General features: G+C 36.5%; 1 protein-coding gene across 1 annotated transcript; it reads left to right on the top strand.

The window, feature by feature from the left end:
- The first annotated feature begins 2,083 nt into the window (after nt 1-2,083).
- LOC593484 (acetylcholinesterase collagenic tail peptide) lies at nt 2,084-12,828 on the top strand. The gene is made up of 14 exons (XM_030974096.1): nt 2,084-2,216; nt 2,787-2,872; nt 3,246-3,348; nt 4,309-4,490; nt 4,904-5,041; nt 6,658-6,729; nt 7,149-7,220; nt 8,251-8,331; nt 8,868-8,964; nt 9,223-9,359; nt 9,782-10,048; nt 11,147-11,228; nt 11,566-11,668; nt 11,983-12,828. The coding sequence occupies exons 1-14, from the start codon at nt 2,084-2,086 to the stop codon at nt 12,083-12,085; spliced, it is 1,656 nt and encodes a 551-aa protein (XP_030829956.1). The 3' UTR covers nt 12,086-12,828.
- The last annotated feature ends 407 nt before the right edge of the window (nt 12,829-13,235 follow it).

The following is a 13,235-nucleotide window of genomic DNA, read 5'->3' as shown; positions in this document are numbered from 1 at the left end:
TTACTCTGCTCTCGACTACAGCCAGAACATGATGATAATAATAATAATAATAATAATAACAATAATAATAATAATAATTCAAAGTAACGGGGTCTCATGCTTTCCCAAGGAACATTATTAGATTTTAATCCTCAACCCTTTGATTGCGGGTCAAGTGAATGAACAACATCTCCACATTCTGGCAAATATTGGTGGGGGGGGGGGTATGGGAGGGGTCCAATCAACCCCTTCCCCCCTCCTTCAAGTATTACCCCCGGTCTACCTTTCACGTTATATTATATTGCTGGCATTTCTTTACATCATATTACAATCAAGTCGGTGGCGCTACCCACTTATCCCCCTTTCTAAACACTGCTTAGTGTTCGGAATCCGCCCCTAATCCTACAAAGTGCTCTGCTTGTTCATTATTAATTACGTAGGTAGGTTAATGAACATAGAGCATGATATATAGGAATTGATGCTGCAGTTTGAAATAATCGAAGTGCTAAAACAACCACAACATGTAATTACTCCTGTTACTGATTTTGTCTAGGGTCATGTGCCCAAAATTAGGCTCACAGCATTTTCATGTTACCAAGAGCTTAATCATGTACGTTATGTGAATGCACTTCTAAATTCCGAAATGGTACTATAGTTACGAAATAGAAACAATTATCTGTGGTTAAAATATTTAAAATGAAAATTATATTGGTATGTTTTCTTCTTCTAATAGCATGTCAAACGTATTTCCCCACGGGTTGAGCTAAGGCGAGCTCTAATATAATATCTTTCGATAAGCATTTAATTTCAACAAATATATTAATAATTACAAACCACTGATATGATTACTTAACACAGAGGGAGGGAGGGAGAGTAGGATAGAAGAGAGAGAGAGAGAGAGAGAGAGAGAGAGAGAGAGAGAGAACAACAACAAAAATCGAGGAAGACAAAAATATACGTAACGGCAAACATGGCAAAGGGAGTGGATAGGAGAAGTAAAGTAGAAGAAGGAGGAGGAGGAGAATAATAATAAGAAGAAGAAGAAGAACAAGAAGAAGAAGAAGAAGAAGAAGAAGAAGAAGAAGAAGAAGAAGAAGAAGAAGAAGAAGAAAAAGAAGGAGAAGACGAAGAAGAAGGAGAAGGAGAAGAAGAAGAAGACGGAGAAGAAGAGACAGGAGACAGGAGGAAATAAAGAAAAAGAGAAGGGAAAGAGAGAGAGAGAGAGAGAGAGAGAGAGAGAGAGAGAGAGAGAGAGCATGATCGGTGAGGGGTGAGTTTATAAGAAAGATGTAGGGCTGTTAGAATGATAGCAATACTGCACTTGTATCCCATGGACTCGTAACCCATCCAGGTCATGGGTAGCCTTCTTCCGTTATTCTATTCTCTCATCTCTTGGCCTGTCTTATCATCGAAGAACCCTGATCATGGCTCTCATTGCATCATGTGATTGGAGAGAGAGAGAGAGAGAGAGAGAGAGAGAGAGAGAGAGAGAGACACACACACACACACACACACACACACAGACAGAGAGAGACAGAGAGAGGGCAAACTAATTCTAATAGGCTTAAATTCTTCTTCTCCATAGATCAAAACAGATCATGCAAAGTAGTTGTTGCATCTCACAACATATTCAATACCATTTTGCATAAAAAGTTTGACTAGGTATGGAATTTTTTTATGAAATCATACGCGCGATCGACGGCAAATAATTATGATGTTTAATTCCTTATTATTTTTTATGTTTAAATGTTGATGTTTTCACAAAATTACGTTACATGTTATGCTAGAATGTTTAAATCCAATACAAGAACGGTTGTATTTATTCAAATATTTAGCTTTGAAGAATTGATTGTCCACATCCCGTATGTATGCACTTTATATTCTCGAGAATTAATTCCTTGTGTAGTTTCTGCTGTTAATATTTCAACGTATAATTTGACATACTGAAGCTTTTCGTGTTGTACTCATCATTCGAGGTTAACAGCAGGAATGAACTGAGTGGTTTAGTATGTCTCTCTATAATAGTGGTATTCGATTTATTAGTACAATCATATCTTTGCTCATACATGACTGATATATTCTTTTCTTTCTCTCATCTCTTTTTATGGTTCTCATCTTTAGGTTTATCAATGTCTTGGCAATGGAAGGAAGGGCGAGAATTCTGCTTCAAGTTTTCTCGATAGCTGTGTTCGGTATATCGGTCAGCCGATCTCAAATAGAAAACACATTATCGCCGGGTAAGAGATCTACAGATTTATTATTTTTGTTGTGAAGTGTGTTATTTATATTAATGATTACAAAATCAATGTGAAGAGGGTTCTTTGCAAACTGACGTCCCTACATTTCAAAGGGCTCTACACTGAATTTTACCCCGGTAATCGGTCATCGGTCATCGGTTTCATTTATAAGCCAAATCAAATCAAATCACACTTATTAAAATAGAATACAAATTTTGATTATCTCACATAAACAATGTATCTATGAAGACTGTTGAATTGGCACGTCTTTATGAAATATAACTATGTAAAAGCAAAAGAGATCTATATGAGTATGATTGAAAACAATAATACAGACTGATGAACTGCATGCCTACAAGTTTTGACGATGTCCCCAAAATATTACATATCCCATATCAAGAAAACTTACTTTCGGATCGGCAAGTGTAATAATAATAATAAAAGCTCTCATTTATAATTCGCCTAGAACTTTGTTTTTTTAGGCGCAGTACATATTAATGTAAAAAGTGTAAAACGCATGCATGAATTTATTAAATGACTTAGCAGTTGCTTTGTAATATTTGTTAACAGGTCAATGCGAGTATGATGGACAATATTACCAAGAGGGCGATAGATTCAAATTAGACCTCGACCCCTGCACGAGATGCGTCTGTGAGGTGAGTACCTGCTATTTTATTACAATTACGTCACAAAAGGCATAAGGGTATTATGGTTGGTACGGGTTATAAAATAATCTACAGGTAATTTTTTTCTTCCGGAAACTCAATATTTTTTGTCGTATTTAATATTAGGCGTTGCATATGATTTAAATCATTTTAGAAGGTCAAGTTTAAATAGGTCTGTTTTTTTAATTCATTCACTTTCTAGAAAAAATTAAAACAGAGGAAAAAACACCAGACCTCATTCATGTTGTAGATAATCATGATGGTTGAAAATATATATTCACAATAGAAAGTATTGCTTCAAGTTTCTGGAGAGATGTGCCTGTTCCGGTGTTTTAATGGATAATTTGATTGTATTTTGTATCAGGAAGGAAACGTTCGATGTAAAGTCAAATCGAGAAGTTCATGTAAACCGGTGTCATGTGAGAATCCCGTCATCAGACCAGGAAAATGCTGCCCGCAATGTGGAGGTAAGAACATACGGGTGGGGCCAAAGATTATCGTAGAATGTGTATCAAAATATCTGACAAGCAGACAAGGGGGGGGGGGACTTGTTTGGAAAATTATAAGGGATACCCCGCCCCATATCGTTGCTGAGTGTTGGTAAGAAGGTGGTTTGTAAGGAATACTTTTTACCATCCTAAAATTTTCTCATAAACATTTTCCCCGAATCACTCGCACTAATATTTTCGATATTTTCAAACAAAATGTGTGAAATATTTGACTAAATCTTTAAATTTTAATTTCCCTAATTCTGTAGTTATCGAATCTTAAAAATGTATGTTTCTTTTTCATCAAGGTACGGTACTAAATCGACATTTTATGAAATTTTATTTGGGACAAAATATTTTCAAAAATATGTATTATGTTAAAGCCCCTCTAAAGTGCTGGGAGCCCTAAACATTTGATGACAAAATTTCACTTAAATTGTATCATAATGTGAAAGAGGATATCATTTTAAAACACATTTTCTGTAAGTCGAATATTGATGAAATAATACAAAATTGAGGTTTTCGGCGTACACCAGAAAAACCCAAATCATGTATTCTTTTATCAACATTTGTCTTCAAATGCAATATTTTGGGGTAAATTTTTACAGGAGTGTGTCTTTAAATAAATGGCATTCTCTTTCACATTATGATAGAATTTAAGTGAAATTTTGCCAGCAAATTTGTGTCGAATTAGGGGTTCCAAACTGTTGTGCCCTTTATGTCTATAGTGTGGGAGGCTCATGAAGTTTTTAGACTGCACTAGACTAAAGGATGCATATTATTCCTTCGTGTCATCGCCGTCATCGTCATCGTTGTCGTCGTCGTATAAGTAGTAGTAATAGTAGTGGCAGGAGTAGTATCATCAGTGAAATGAAATAATACAATAGACATTAAAAATTTATAGTCACTATTTTCTCTCTCATTTTCTTACATGTTTAGGACCAAAATCAAGACCCAACCCCAAACCGACACCTTCCCCAGCAGGTGAGGGAGAAGGTATCACCGCTGCATCTCCTACCGGGTCAAGCATCTTGATAATGAGATTACCACCCCCACCGATTATACCACCCCCTCCCCCATCGGGGGGCCTTGGTTTTGGTCTTCATAATCATAATGGCACAGTAAGTTTTTGTTTTGGTTTGTCGCCTTCTCATGTTTTTCTTCCTCTGATTATATTTCATGTTGTATGTATACTTTGTATTTCTTCTTGTTTTATGATTTTTGTTCTTTTTCGGCGGGCTTAGGAAACTTCATTATTTACCCAAATTTCTCCTGCTCTTTCCTCTTGGTACCTTCATATGCTTACCATCCCATATATTGCTCTCTTTCTATCTGTTTACATGGTCTCTTGTTGCGTTTCATTACTGTTCTTTAGATAATTCCCGCATGTTTCAGCGATGAACTAGTGATCATGATTTGTCATTTAGGAGAGGGTTTAATCCTGATCAAAAATAAATTTCAGAATTTTGTTATGAAGCGCCATGAAACAGTAAAGCATCAAAATTTGTTGTCGTTTTTCTTTGCGATCTACCAGGTCATTCCAACTACTTTCACACCTCCAACCCCACCGCCTCCACCACCACCTCCTATTGATCCGAGTGGCACGTCGAGACCGACGACCGTGCCCACGCCGACGACCACGGACGATGGTGTGTGTACTATGTCATGCGTGGTATGTATAAAGCATTCGTGATAATTTTGAGTTCTGCTGGTATGTGCGTGCTAGTTGTATTTTAAAGCAATTTTATATATTAATGGCAAAGATTATCATGCTTCCTCCCTAATATTGAATCGTTTTAGACCTAAATTTTGCCGAAATCATATGTGCTTTTATGAAAGCCACCTTGTGATTGAAAAGCCAAGGAAATCTTAAACTGTATTTATAGATCAACAAATGAACTGCCTAAATCAAGTGAAAAACTGGTAAAACTGACTGTATTTGGTTGTTGCGATTATTCATTACTTTAACACAATACAGAAGCAAGAGAGAGAGAGAGAGAGAGAGAGAGAGAGAGAGAGCGAGCGAGCGAGAGAGAGAGAGAATGAGAGAGAGAGAGAGTGAGAGAGAGAGAGAGCGAGAGAGAGAGAGAGAGAGGGAGAGAGAGAAAGAGAGAGGGAGAAAGCGCGTGCGTTTTTTTTTTTTTTTTTTTTATCTTATTCGCCGATATTCTTTTTTGAAAAGAATTTTTGATCGTGTGAACAGAGGTTTTGGATTGAAAATGATATAGCGACATTCTTCAAGGCGTTTCGAACTTTTAATGATAGTTGTAATTTGCGTTATATCACATCATGCTTCTTTTTGACAGCAGCCATACATGAATAGCGTCAAAGATTTGCCGAGTATATAGCTACGCTAACTTTGACATCGTCCTCATACTTGAAAGTGGTAATAGTGTGTCCAAGATGAAAGGATTTTGGCATCAACAAAGTTGACGAGTGTTTATAATCTTGTCACCAATTGCTAAGGGCAACTGTATCGCATGAATAACGATTGGGAATATTTTAGGAAATAGAAATTTTATTTCATGAATGAATAATAAACTTTCAAACTATAAAAACCCGAGATGTCCATTTGTTTGATTAAAAAACGCTTTTTACAAAGCCTCTCTAGTTCTTCTCTTTTATTTTTTTATATTTTTTTTCTTCTTCTTTATCATTGGAATAGTTAAACGTCGTAGTAACGACAGCACTAAAAAAGTCATAAATTCTAGTTTCGAATCCTATATTATAAGCAATCACAAACTATCATTCTCTGGTTAGCATCACAATGGCATGCCGAAACAAGACCGCAGAATTTTTTTTTGTAGAAAGTAGAAAAAGGAGAGGAAGAGTTTAAGAAGTGGAAGGGGAAATGGGAGTTTGTAGCGAAGAAATATAATAGTTTAAGAAAAGGTGATAATGGAGAAAAAGATTAAAAACCAATGTGAAGGGTCTTGAGAGAAATTACAATGCCATTTCTGTTTTGGTTATTTAGAGATGAACGACTATTTATTTTTGATAAAACTTAAATTTGTGCTTAAAACTAATTCACAAGCAGAACACATTAAGCACATACAAATCAAAACTCGGGCATGATAATCTGATATCTCAAAAAATTACCTCAAGGACTCAGCGATGGTAAAATATAATTAAATATCAGATAAAATCTGATAACAACAAACGAAGAAACAGATATTTGGAGGCTGACCATCTAAAAGTACGCCTGTGACATGATTTTACAACTATATACTTTGTTTATTGTACTCCTGTCTCTCTAATGTTTTTGTAAATTATATTTGTATTTTCTAGGGCATGCAAGGTGAGCCTGGCCCACAGGGAAAACGAGGGCGACAAGGAGATACAGGCGATAGAGGACCAAAGGTAATGTATTGAATATCAGTCGTAATAATTGTTGAACCGCTAATCTGCATAACGAGTGTATTTTCTTAAGTCGTTATCTATGATCATAGTTAATGATGTATATGAGCCTTTGTACATTTCACTCACATTTATCAATATCGTGATACGATTCGTGTAAAAATATTTTGTTATTATTATCGTGGTTATGGGAATCGGGTCAAATGCATGAAAGATGTTATGATATTAAAAGTACCTCAAGTACAAATTAATGATACCAACCATTGTGGTTTTAACCCCCTTTTCAAAATTTGAGATCCAAAAGGGACCTAGAAATGTGGTAGTCCTTTTTGAATAAAAAAAATGTTCAGTTTCATCTTGCTTTACAGAACATAGTGTCAGCTAGATAATGTAGATTATTTTGTTTGTTTGATTGATGATAGGGTGCACTTGGGGAACCAGGTCTAGATGGAGCAGATGGAATACCTGGTGCACAGGGACCACAAGGACCAGAGGTAATAATTTGGTATCAGGAGTATTCCTGATTACTATACCAACAACAGTCTAATATTTCTATGTCAGTAGAAGTAAAATAAAGCAGGGGATGGGTAGTATTAAGCACTAAAGATGTATCATTAGAAGCGAATGATTTTTCAGCAGCCTCAGTAGAAGTAATATTAGTAGTGTTAGTAGAAGTAGCAGTAGTAGCAGCAGTTGTAATAGTAGTAGTAGCAGCAGTAGTAGTAGTAGTAGCAGCAGTAGTAGTAGTAGTAGCAGCAGCAGCAGCAACAGTAGTAGTAGAAGTAGTAGTAGTAGTAGCAGTAGTAGTAGTAGTAGTAGTAGTAGTAGTAGTAGTAGTAGTAGCGACAGTAGAAGTAGTAGAAGTAGTAGTAGTAGTAGTAGTTGTAGTAGTAGTAGTAGAAGTAGTAGTAGTAGTAGTAGTAGTAGTAGTAGTAGTAGTAGCGACAGTAGTAGTGTTAGAAGTAGTAGTAGTAGTGTTCGAAGTAGTAGTAGTAGTAGTAGTAGTAGTAGCGACAGTAGTAGTGTTAGAAGTAGTAGTAGTAGTGTTCGAAGTAGTAGTAGTAGTAGTAGTAGTAGTAGTAGTAGTAGCAGTAGTAGTAATAGTAGCAACAACAGTAAAAGTAGAAGTAGTAGTAGTAGTAGAAGCAACATTATTATTAGTAGTAGTAGCAACATTAGTAGTAGTAGAAGTAGTAGAAGTAGTAGTAGTAGTAGTAGTAGTAGTAGTAGTAGCAGCAGCAGCAGCAGTAGCAGCAGCAGCAGTTGTAGTAACAGTAGTAGTAGTAGTAGTAGTAGTAGTAGTAGTAGTAGTAGTAGTAGTAGTAGTAGTAGTAGTAGTAGTAGAATTAGAAGTATCAATAGTAGATACATTAGTTTCAGTATAGAAGGCATAAAATATTTTGAAGTTCAGCAGTGATAGCATGTAATATAATCTCTTGAGTCAGAGATGGCCTGTTGGAGATGGTTGAAGTAGATTGTACTAACCATTCACTAAATCCTTTATTTCTGCTCTATTCTCCAAAGGGTTCAATAGGATTACCGGGTGTGGTCGGATTGTCAGGACCCAGAGGACCAAAAGGAGCGATAGGAAGTCCAGGCAGAAAGGTAAGGAACTATACCCTCTAACATTTGCCCCTCTAACATTTACCCCAAGATCATCCCTCAAGGCAAGATATCAGATAAGCCGATTGCACATTGGACAAGAAATGAGAATGATAAACATGCATAGGTTCATAATAATCAAAAATGCAGTTTTTAAAGGAGAAAATGCAAAAGTTTTTTTTTAGTAATGTGATATACCCCCTTTTTGGAGTGGGAGTGGGAGGGGTAACCATACACCTCCCCCATTCAATGAATTGATACCCTGAAGTTTTACAGGCTCGATCAACTTTATCATAGTGTATATTGCTCATTAAACTAAACTTAACTGATGATACACTTTTAACAGAATCACTCGGGCTTTCAAGAATTTCGGGAATTTAAAGGTTAATTTAATAACCTTCTGCATCACCTATTGAAATTTGTGAACATGACAGGGACATGCTATATCATCTGGACACAATTTCTATAAACAATACCATAGGGTACTAAAATTACCCTGAAACTATTTGCAATCTTGTTGTTGTTTGCGATCATTTCAGGGACGCACTGGATCTGATGGTGACCAAGGGCCACAGGGGCCCAAGGGAATGATGGGTATTCAGGGACCACAGGGACCTAGAGGTTCGACAGGTATAGGTAAGAACTCCAATGTCATCTTCACATCCAAGATTTTTTCTTCTTCTTAATGCACCTCCTTTATTGAAATGTTTACAATAGAAATGCAAATGGTCGAATTGTTGTCGTCCTATAACATTTCAAAACGAAGGCAGCGTACAAAGAGGTATACTTGTGTGCTAGAGATGAAATGCCCATACAAATACCTAAAGTATCATTTTAAAATGCATGAACCGATTTACCATATAATTCCTGCATTTTACAAATGTATGTATTTAGGTCAGAAAGGCGAACCTGGTCTCATGGGTCCCCGAGGCCCACCAGGAATACAGGGCAGTGTCGGGAAGCGGGGCTTGACTGGAACCCCTGGACCACCAGGACCGAAAGGGGATCAAGGAGATTTTATCACTCAAGGAGTAAGTATCGGCTGTTCCTTTATATCACTTATCATTTCTAGAATATAAACACGACCTTCATCATCTGCCTCCTCCTCCTCCTATGATCGTTATCGTCATATTTTGCAACAGCATGTTCATCATAGTTCTTTTCTTTATTATTATGATTGTAATGATAATGATGAAAAAGAAGATTGAGGTCACTATGATTGTAATGATGTTAAAGATGATGATAATGATGATGATGATGATGATGATGATGATGATGATGATGCATTATAATAATATGGTTGTGACGATGCATGGAGATCATCATAATGATGATAATGATAATCATCATTGTCGTCATCACCACCATCACCGCTGCTGCCAATTCCAGAATCTGAAGAAACAAGTGATCATCATGCAATGTATTTCCATCCTCTTCTTTTCATCCCACTTAGCGTATCTTGATCGTGGCTGACGAACTAGCAATGAACAGCATCAGCGAGGAAGCGGCCCTCGCCTACCGCCTGGACGACAGGAAGCTCTACTTCCGGGATAACACCAACTGGAACTGTCTGATGGCATCCTCCGATCTCCTGCAGGAAGTAAAGACAATGCGTGGACCTCCAGGCCGTCAGGGGATGCCAGGCCCTCAGGGACCGATAGGGGAGAAGGGTGATAAAGGTGATACTGGCTCCGACACTGACCTCATCATCCCGGGACAGGTAAGTCTTACTTATTAGGAGGGGTTGTTTACAAAGATCCTAAGTTGAACTTATCTCTAAGTTGGACTTAACAGTTATGGAAAGCCGTTAGCATCTTTGAAAAAGCATTAAATGTTGATTCAAATCCGTCATATTATCTATTATCAAAGAGATTTCCTGTTCTTGATGTGGAATTTATGAAAAGTCTAAAAATATTTGAATTTTTGCTTTTGAATATATTTTATTTTGAGGGTACAAATGACTCTCCATAATGTTTAAGTCCAACTTAGAGTAAAGTTCGACTTAGGATCTTTGTGAAACACCCCTGGGCCATTATTAATTTTGTATGTTTTAGTTCTTTGATATTCTTCTTCTAGTGTATTGATGTTTTTGTATATTTTGGTGTTTTTTAATGGTCAATAAATGAAATGAATTGAAAAATGAAATGAAGTGTATAGAACTTAAAGCCCATCTGTACTAGTTTATAGGAGGGATTAGACCACCGTGCAAGGTCACTGACAGGTGGTTATCTCATCAAATCAGTTTTCACTTAACATAAGAAAAAGAGGAACATGGGGGACCAACGGGCACGCTTAGGCATTGTTTTTTTTATGTAGAGGGAGCAAGTAGCTACAAGTAGTTAAGTGGGGCTTTAATATGTTGACGTTTGGTTTGTTGTACTGAAAGTTGGAGAAGTAAACCACTGATCTATCATGAATAACGGTACTTATTCATATTCCACCGAGTTACTTAATTCAAAGAGAAGATACACTTTTTAGCCTATGGTATGTTTCACTCAATCATTGAGTAATTAATGTAAATATGTATTGAAATTACGGAAATAAAAACCTCGCTTGAGGATAGGAGGGAAAAAAAGAAGAGAAGAATCACTTTTCATCTGTGATTCTACAAGACCGGGTTTTGGATACTCATCCACTCCCGGCTTTGATGATGAATCCAATTGTTGAATGGGTGTAACTTTATATTTCGTTGGTTTCGCTCAATAGGCGTGTGGAGCTCAACTAACACACTGATTTTCATACAAAGATACAAGACATGAATTCAGAATTGACATACATATTTACATTTCTAACTGTCCCATCTTGTTGAATGATTCAGGAGGTTGAATGCGGCAATGGAGTTATGGAACCGGGTGAACAATGTGATGATGGGAATGAAGACATCCACGATGGTTGCATTGGTAAGAAACCACCCCTTCTCCATGACAAATTTTTATCATTATGAACGTGAGTGAAGAGCTTCCCATTTTAGGTCATAGGACCTACTTTTATAAAAACACTCTTCCGTAATTGCTTGATAAATAATAACTTGATAAATCTTTCATTAAAAGAATCATGGTTTCCTCTTTCCTAGTGTCTGTCTGTCTCTGTCTATATGTCTGTATTCCTTTCTCCCCTCCACCCCCGTCTCTCTCTTCGTCTATATGTCTGTATGTCTTCCCCTCCTCCACCCCTCTCTCTCTCTCTCTCTTTCTTTCTCTTTTACTCACATCATGTTTTCTCTCTTTCATTCTCTAGATTGTAGACGATCCTACTGTGGTGATGGCTATCGTCAACGCGGTGTTGAAGCGTGTGATGGAACTGACTTTGATGGAAAAACATGCCAGTACTTCTTCCCAAAGTAAGTTTGAAATCTTATCTGTTTGACGACATATCCCTCTCTCTTGAATCATCTATGTTTTAGATGTTTTGTTTAAAAAAAAATAATCAAAACTCAAACTTCTAGCTTTTATAAGGCAAACTCAGTCAATAATCCATCATCTTTCAATCTGCTAATTTACCTTTTAATCCATGAATCAAACCTGTAAACCTGAAGTTGCATTAACTCACACATTCTCTTCTCTATCTCTCTCTCTCACTCCATCTCTTTATCTCTTTATCTCTCTCTCTCTCTCTCTCTTCATCTCTCTCCATCTCTCTTCATATGTCCTCCAGATATGACACGATAGGCTCTCTGCGATGTACAAACAGATGTCAGATTGATACAGGTGGATGCAAGGTAGTGAGAAGAAAGAGAAGAAACTTACAGACGCCGTGATCACATGACAGACCACCACGATGGACGTTCTTCGCATTCTTCATCACTTCATGCTAGCACCTCATATCAAACAAAGCCCTCTTACACAGGAATTTTAGCAAATAAAAAGAAGTTGATGAAGCCAGGCCAATAGTGATACAAAACTAATAACAAAATAATACAAGAGATGATAAGATTGTTAGAACTTAATTCATGACTTTATATCAGTACAACGAAAATGACATGCAGTTAATATAGTAAGTACATTTCTCTGGGATAATTATATTAATGAAATAAGTACATATTTCTCAAAAAATTGCACTTAAATGCGTTTGAGTCCTTTGAGAATAAGACCTCTCATCCATTAGCTTTCACTTTAATATTGCCATATATTTAAGATTATATAATCAAAAGAGATTTAAACAGATAATACTTTCAAGTTAAGATAAGTAATTGTGGGTTTACATAGTAGAATTTGAAAAATACTTTGGTATATTGTTAGAAACAAATAAGCTTCACTTTAAGTAATGGGATAACTTAATAACTTGGCTTGACAAAAAAATAAAAAGACTTTTCTGTGTGCCTTGCACTGAACTTTGGCACTTGCCCAATTTATAGCTCATTGTTTGACCTGATTCAGAAAGCAATAGATAGATGAAGATAACGAAGAATGTACGCGATGTAGTTTTCTCTGATTAAGATCATTCTTATTTGCTGACCAGCATTAATTTGATACACCTGCTTTATATTAAAGAGAGTTCCAAGTACAATGTACTATCTATTTGGAGCCAGAAGGGTGTTAACTCTGTGTAAACGATGTTAGCTTCCTTCTGGTTCCAAACAAACGATTTGATCTATTCATTGTCTTTTAAAGTGCATGTAGTATGTAGACTTACTGCCCCTCAAATAATGAACTGATACATGTATCACTAAATTGCACAGCATACACCATTAGTTTGCCATTTCACCCTATAAATTAGTGTGACATGGCCCTACACAAATATTTCCTACCGGTATTTATATTATTGTGATAAAGTTGCAAGAAAACAATATATTTGCAAAAGTTTACATTTGTAATCTGTGTTGGTGTTACACCAATATAAATGAAATCAGTACTCAATTCATGTACCAAACCAAAGAGTACTGCAAAAGAAGTTTCTGCCCTAGCTTA

This window comes from Strongylocentrotus purpuratus, unplaced genomic scaffold, assembly GCF_000002235.5.
Source record: "Strongylocentrotus purpuratus isolate Spur 01 unplaced genomic scaffold, Spur_5.0 spur5_scaffold_7, whole genome shotgun sequence".
In the NCBI taxonomy this organism is placed as follows: Eukaryota; Metazoa; Echinodermata; class Echinoidea; order Camarodonta; family Strongylocentrotidae; genus Strongylocentrotus; species Strongylocentrotus purpuratus.
This window is presented reverse-complemented; position numbering and strand designations above follow the sequence as displayed.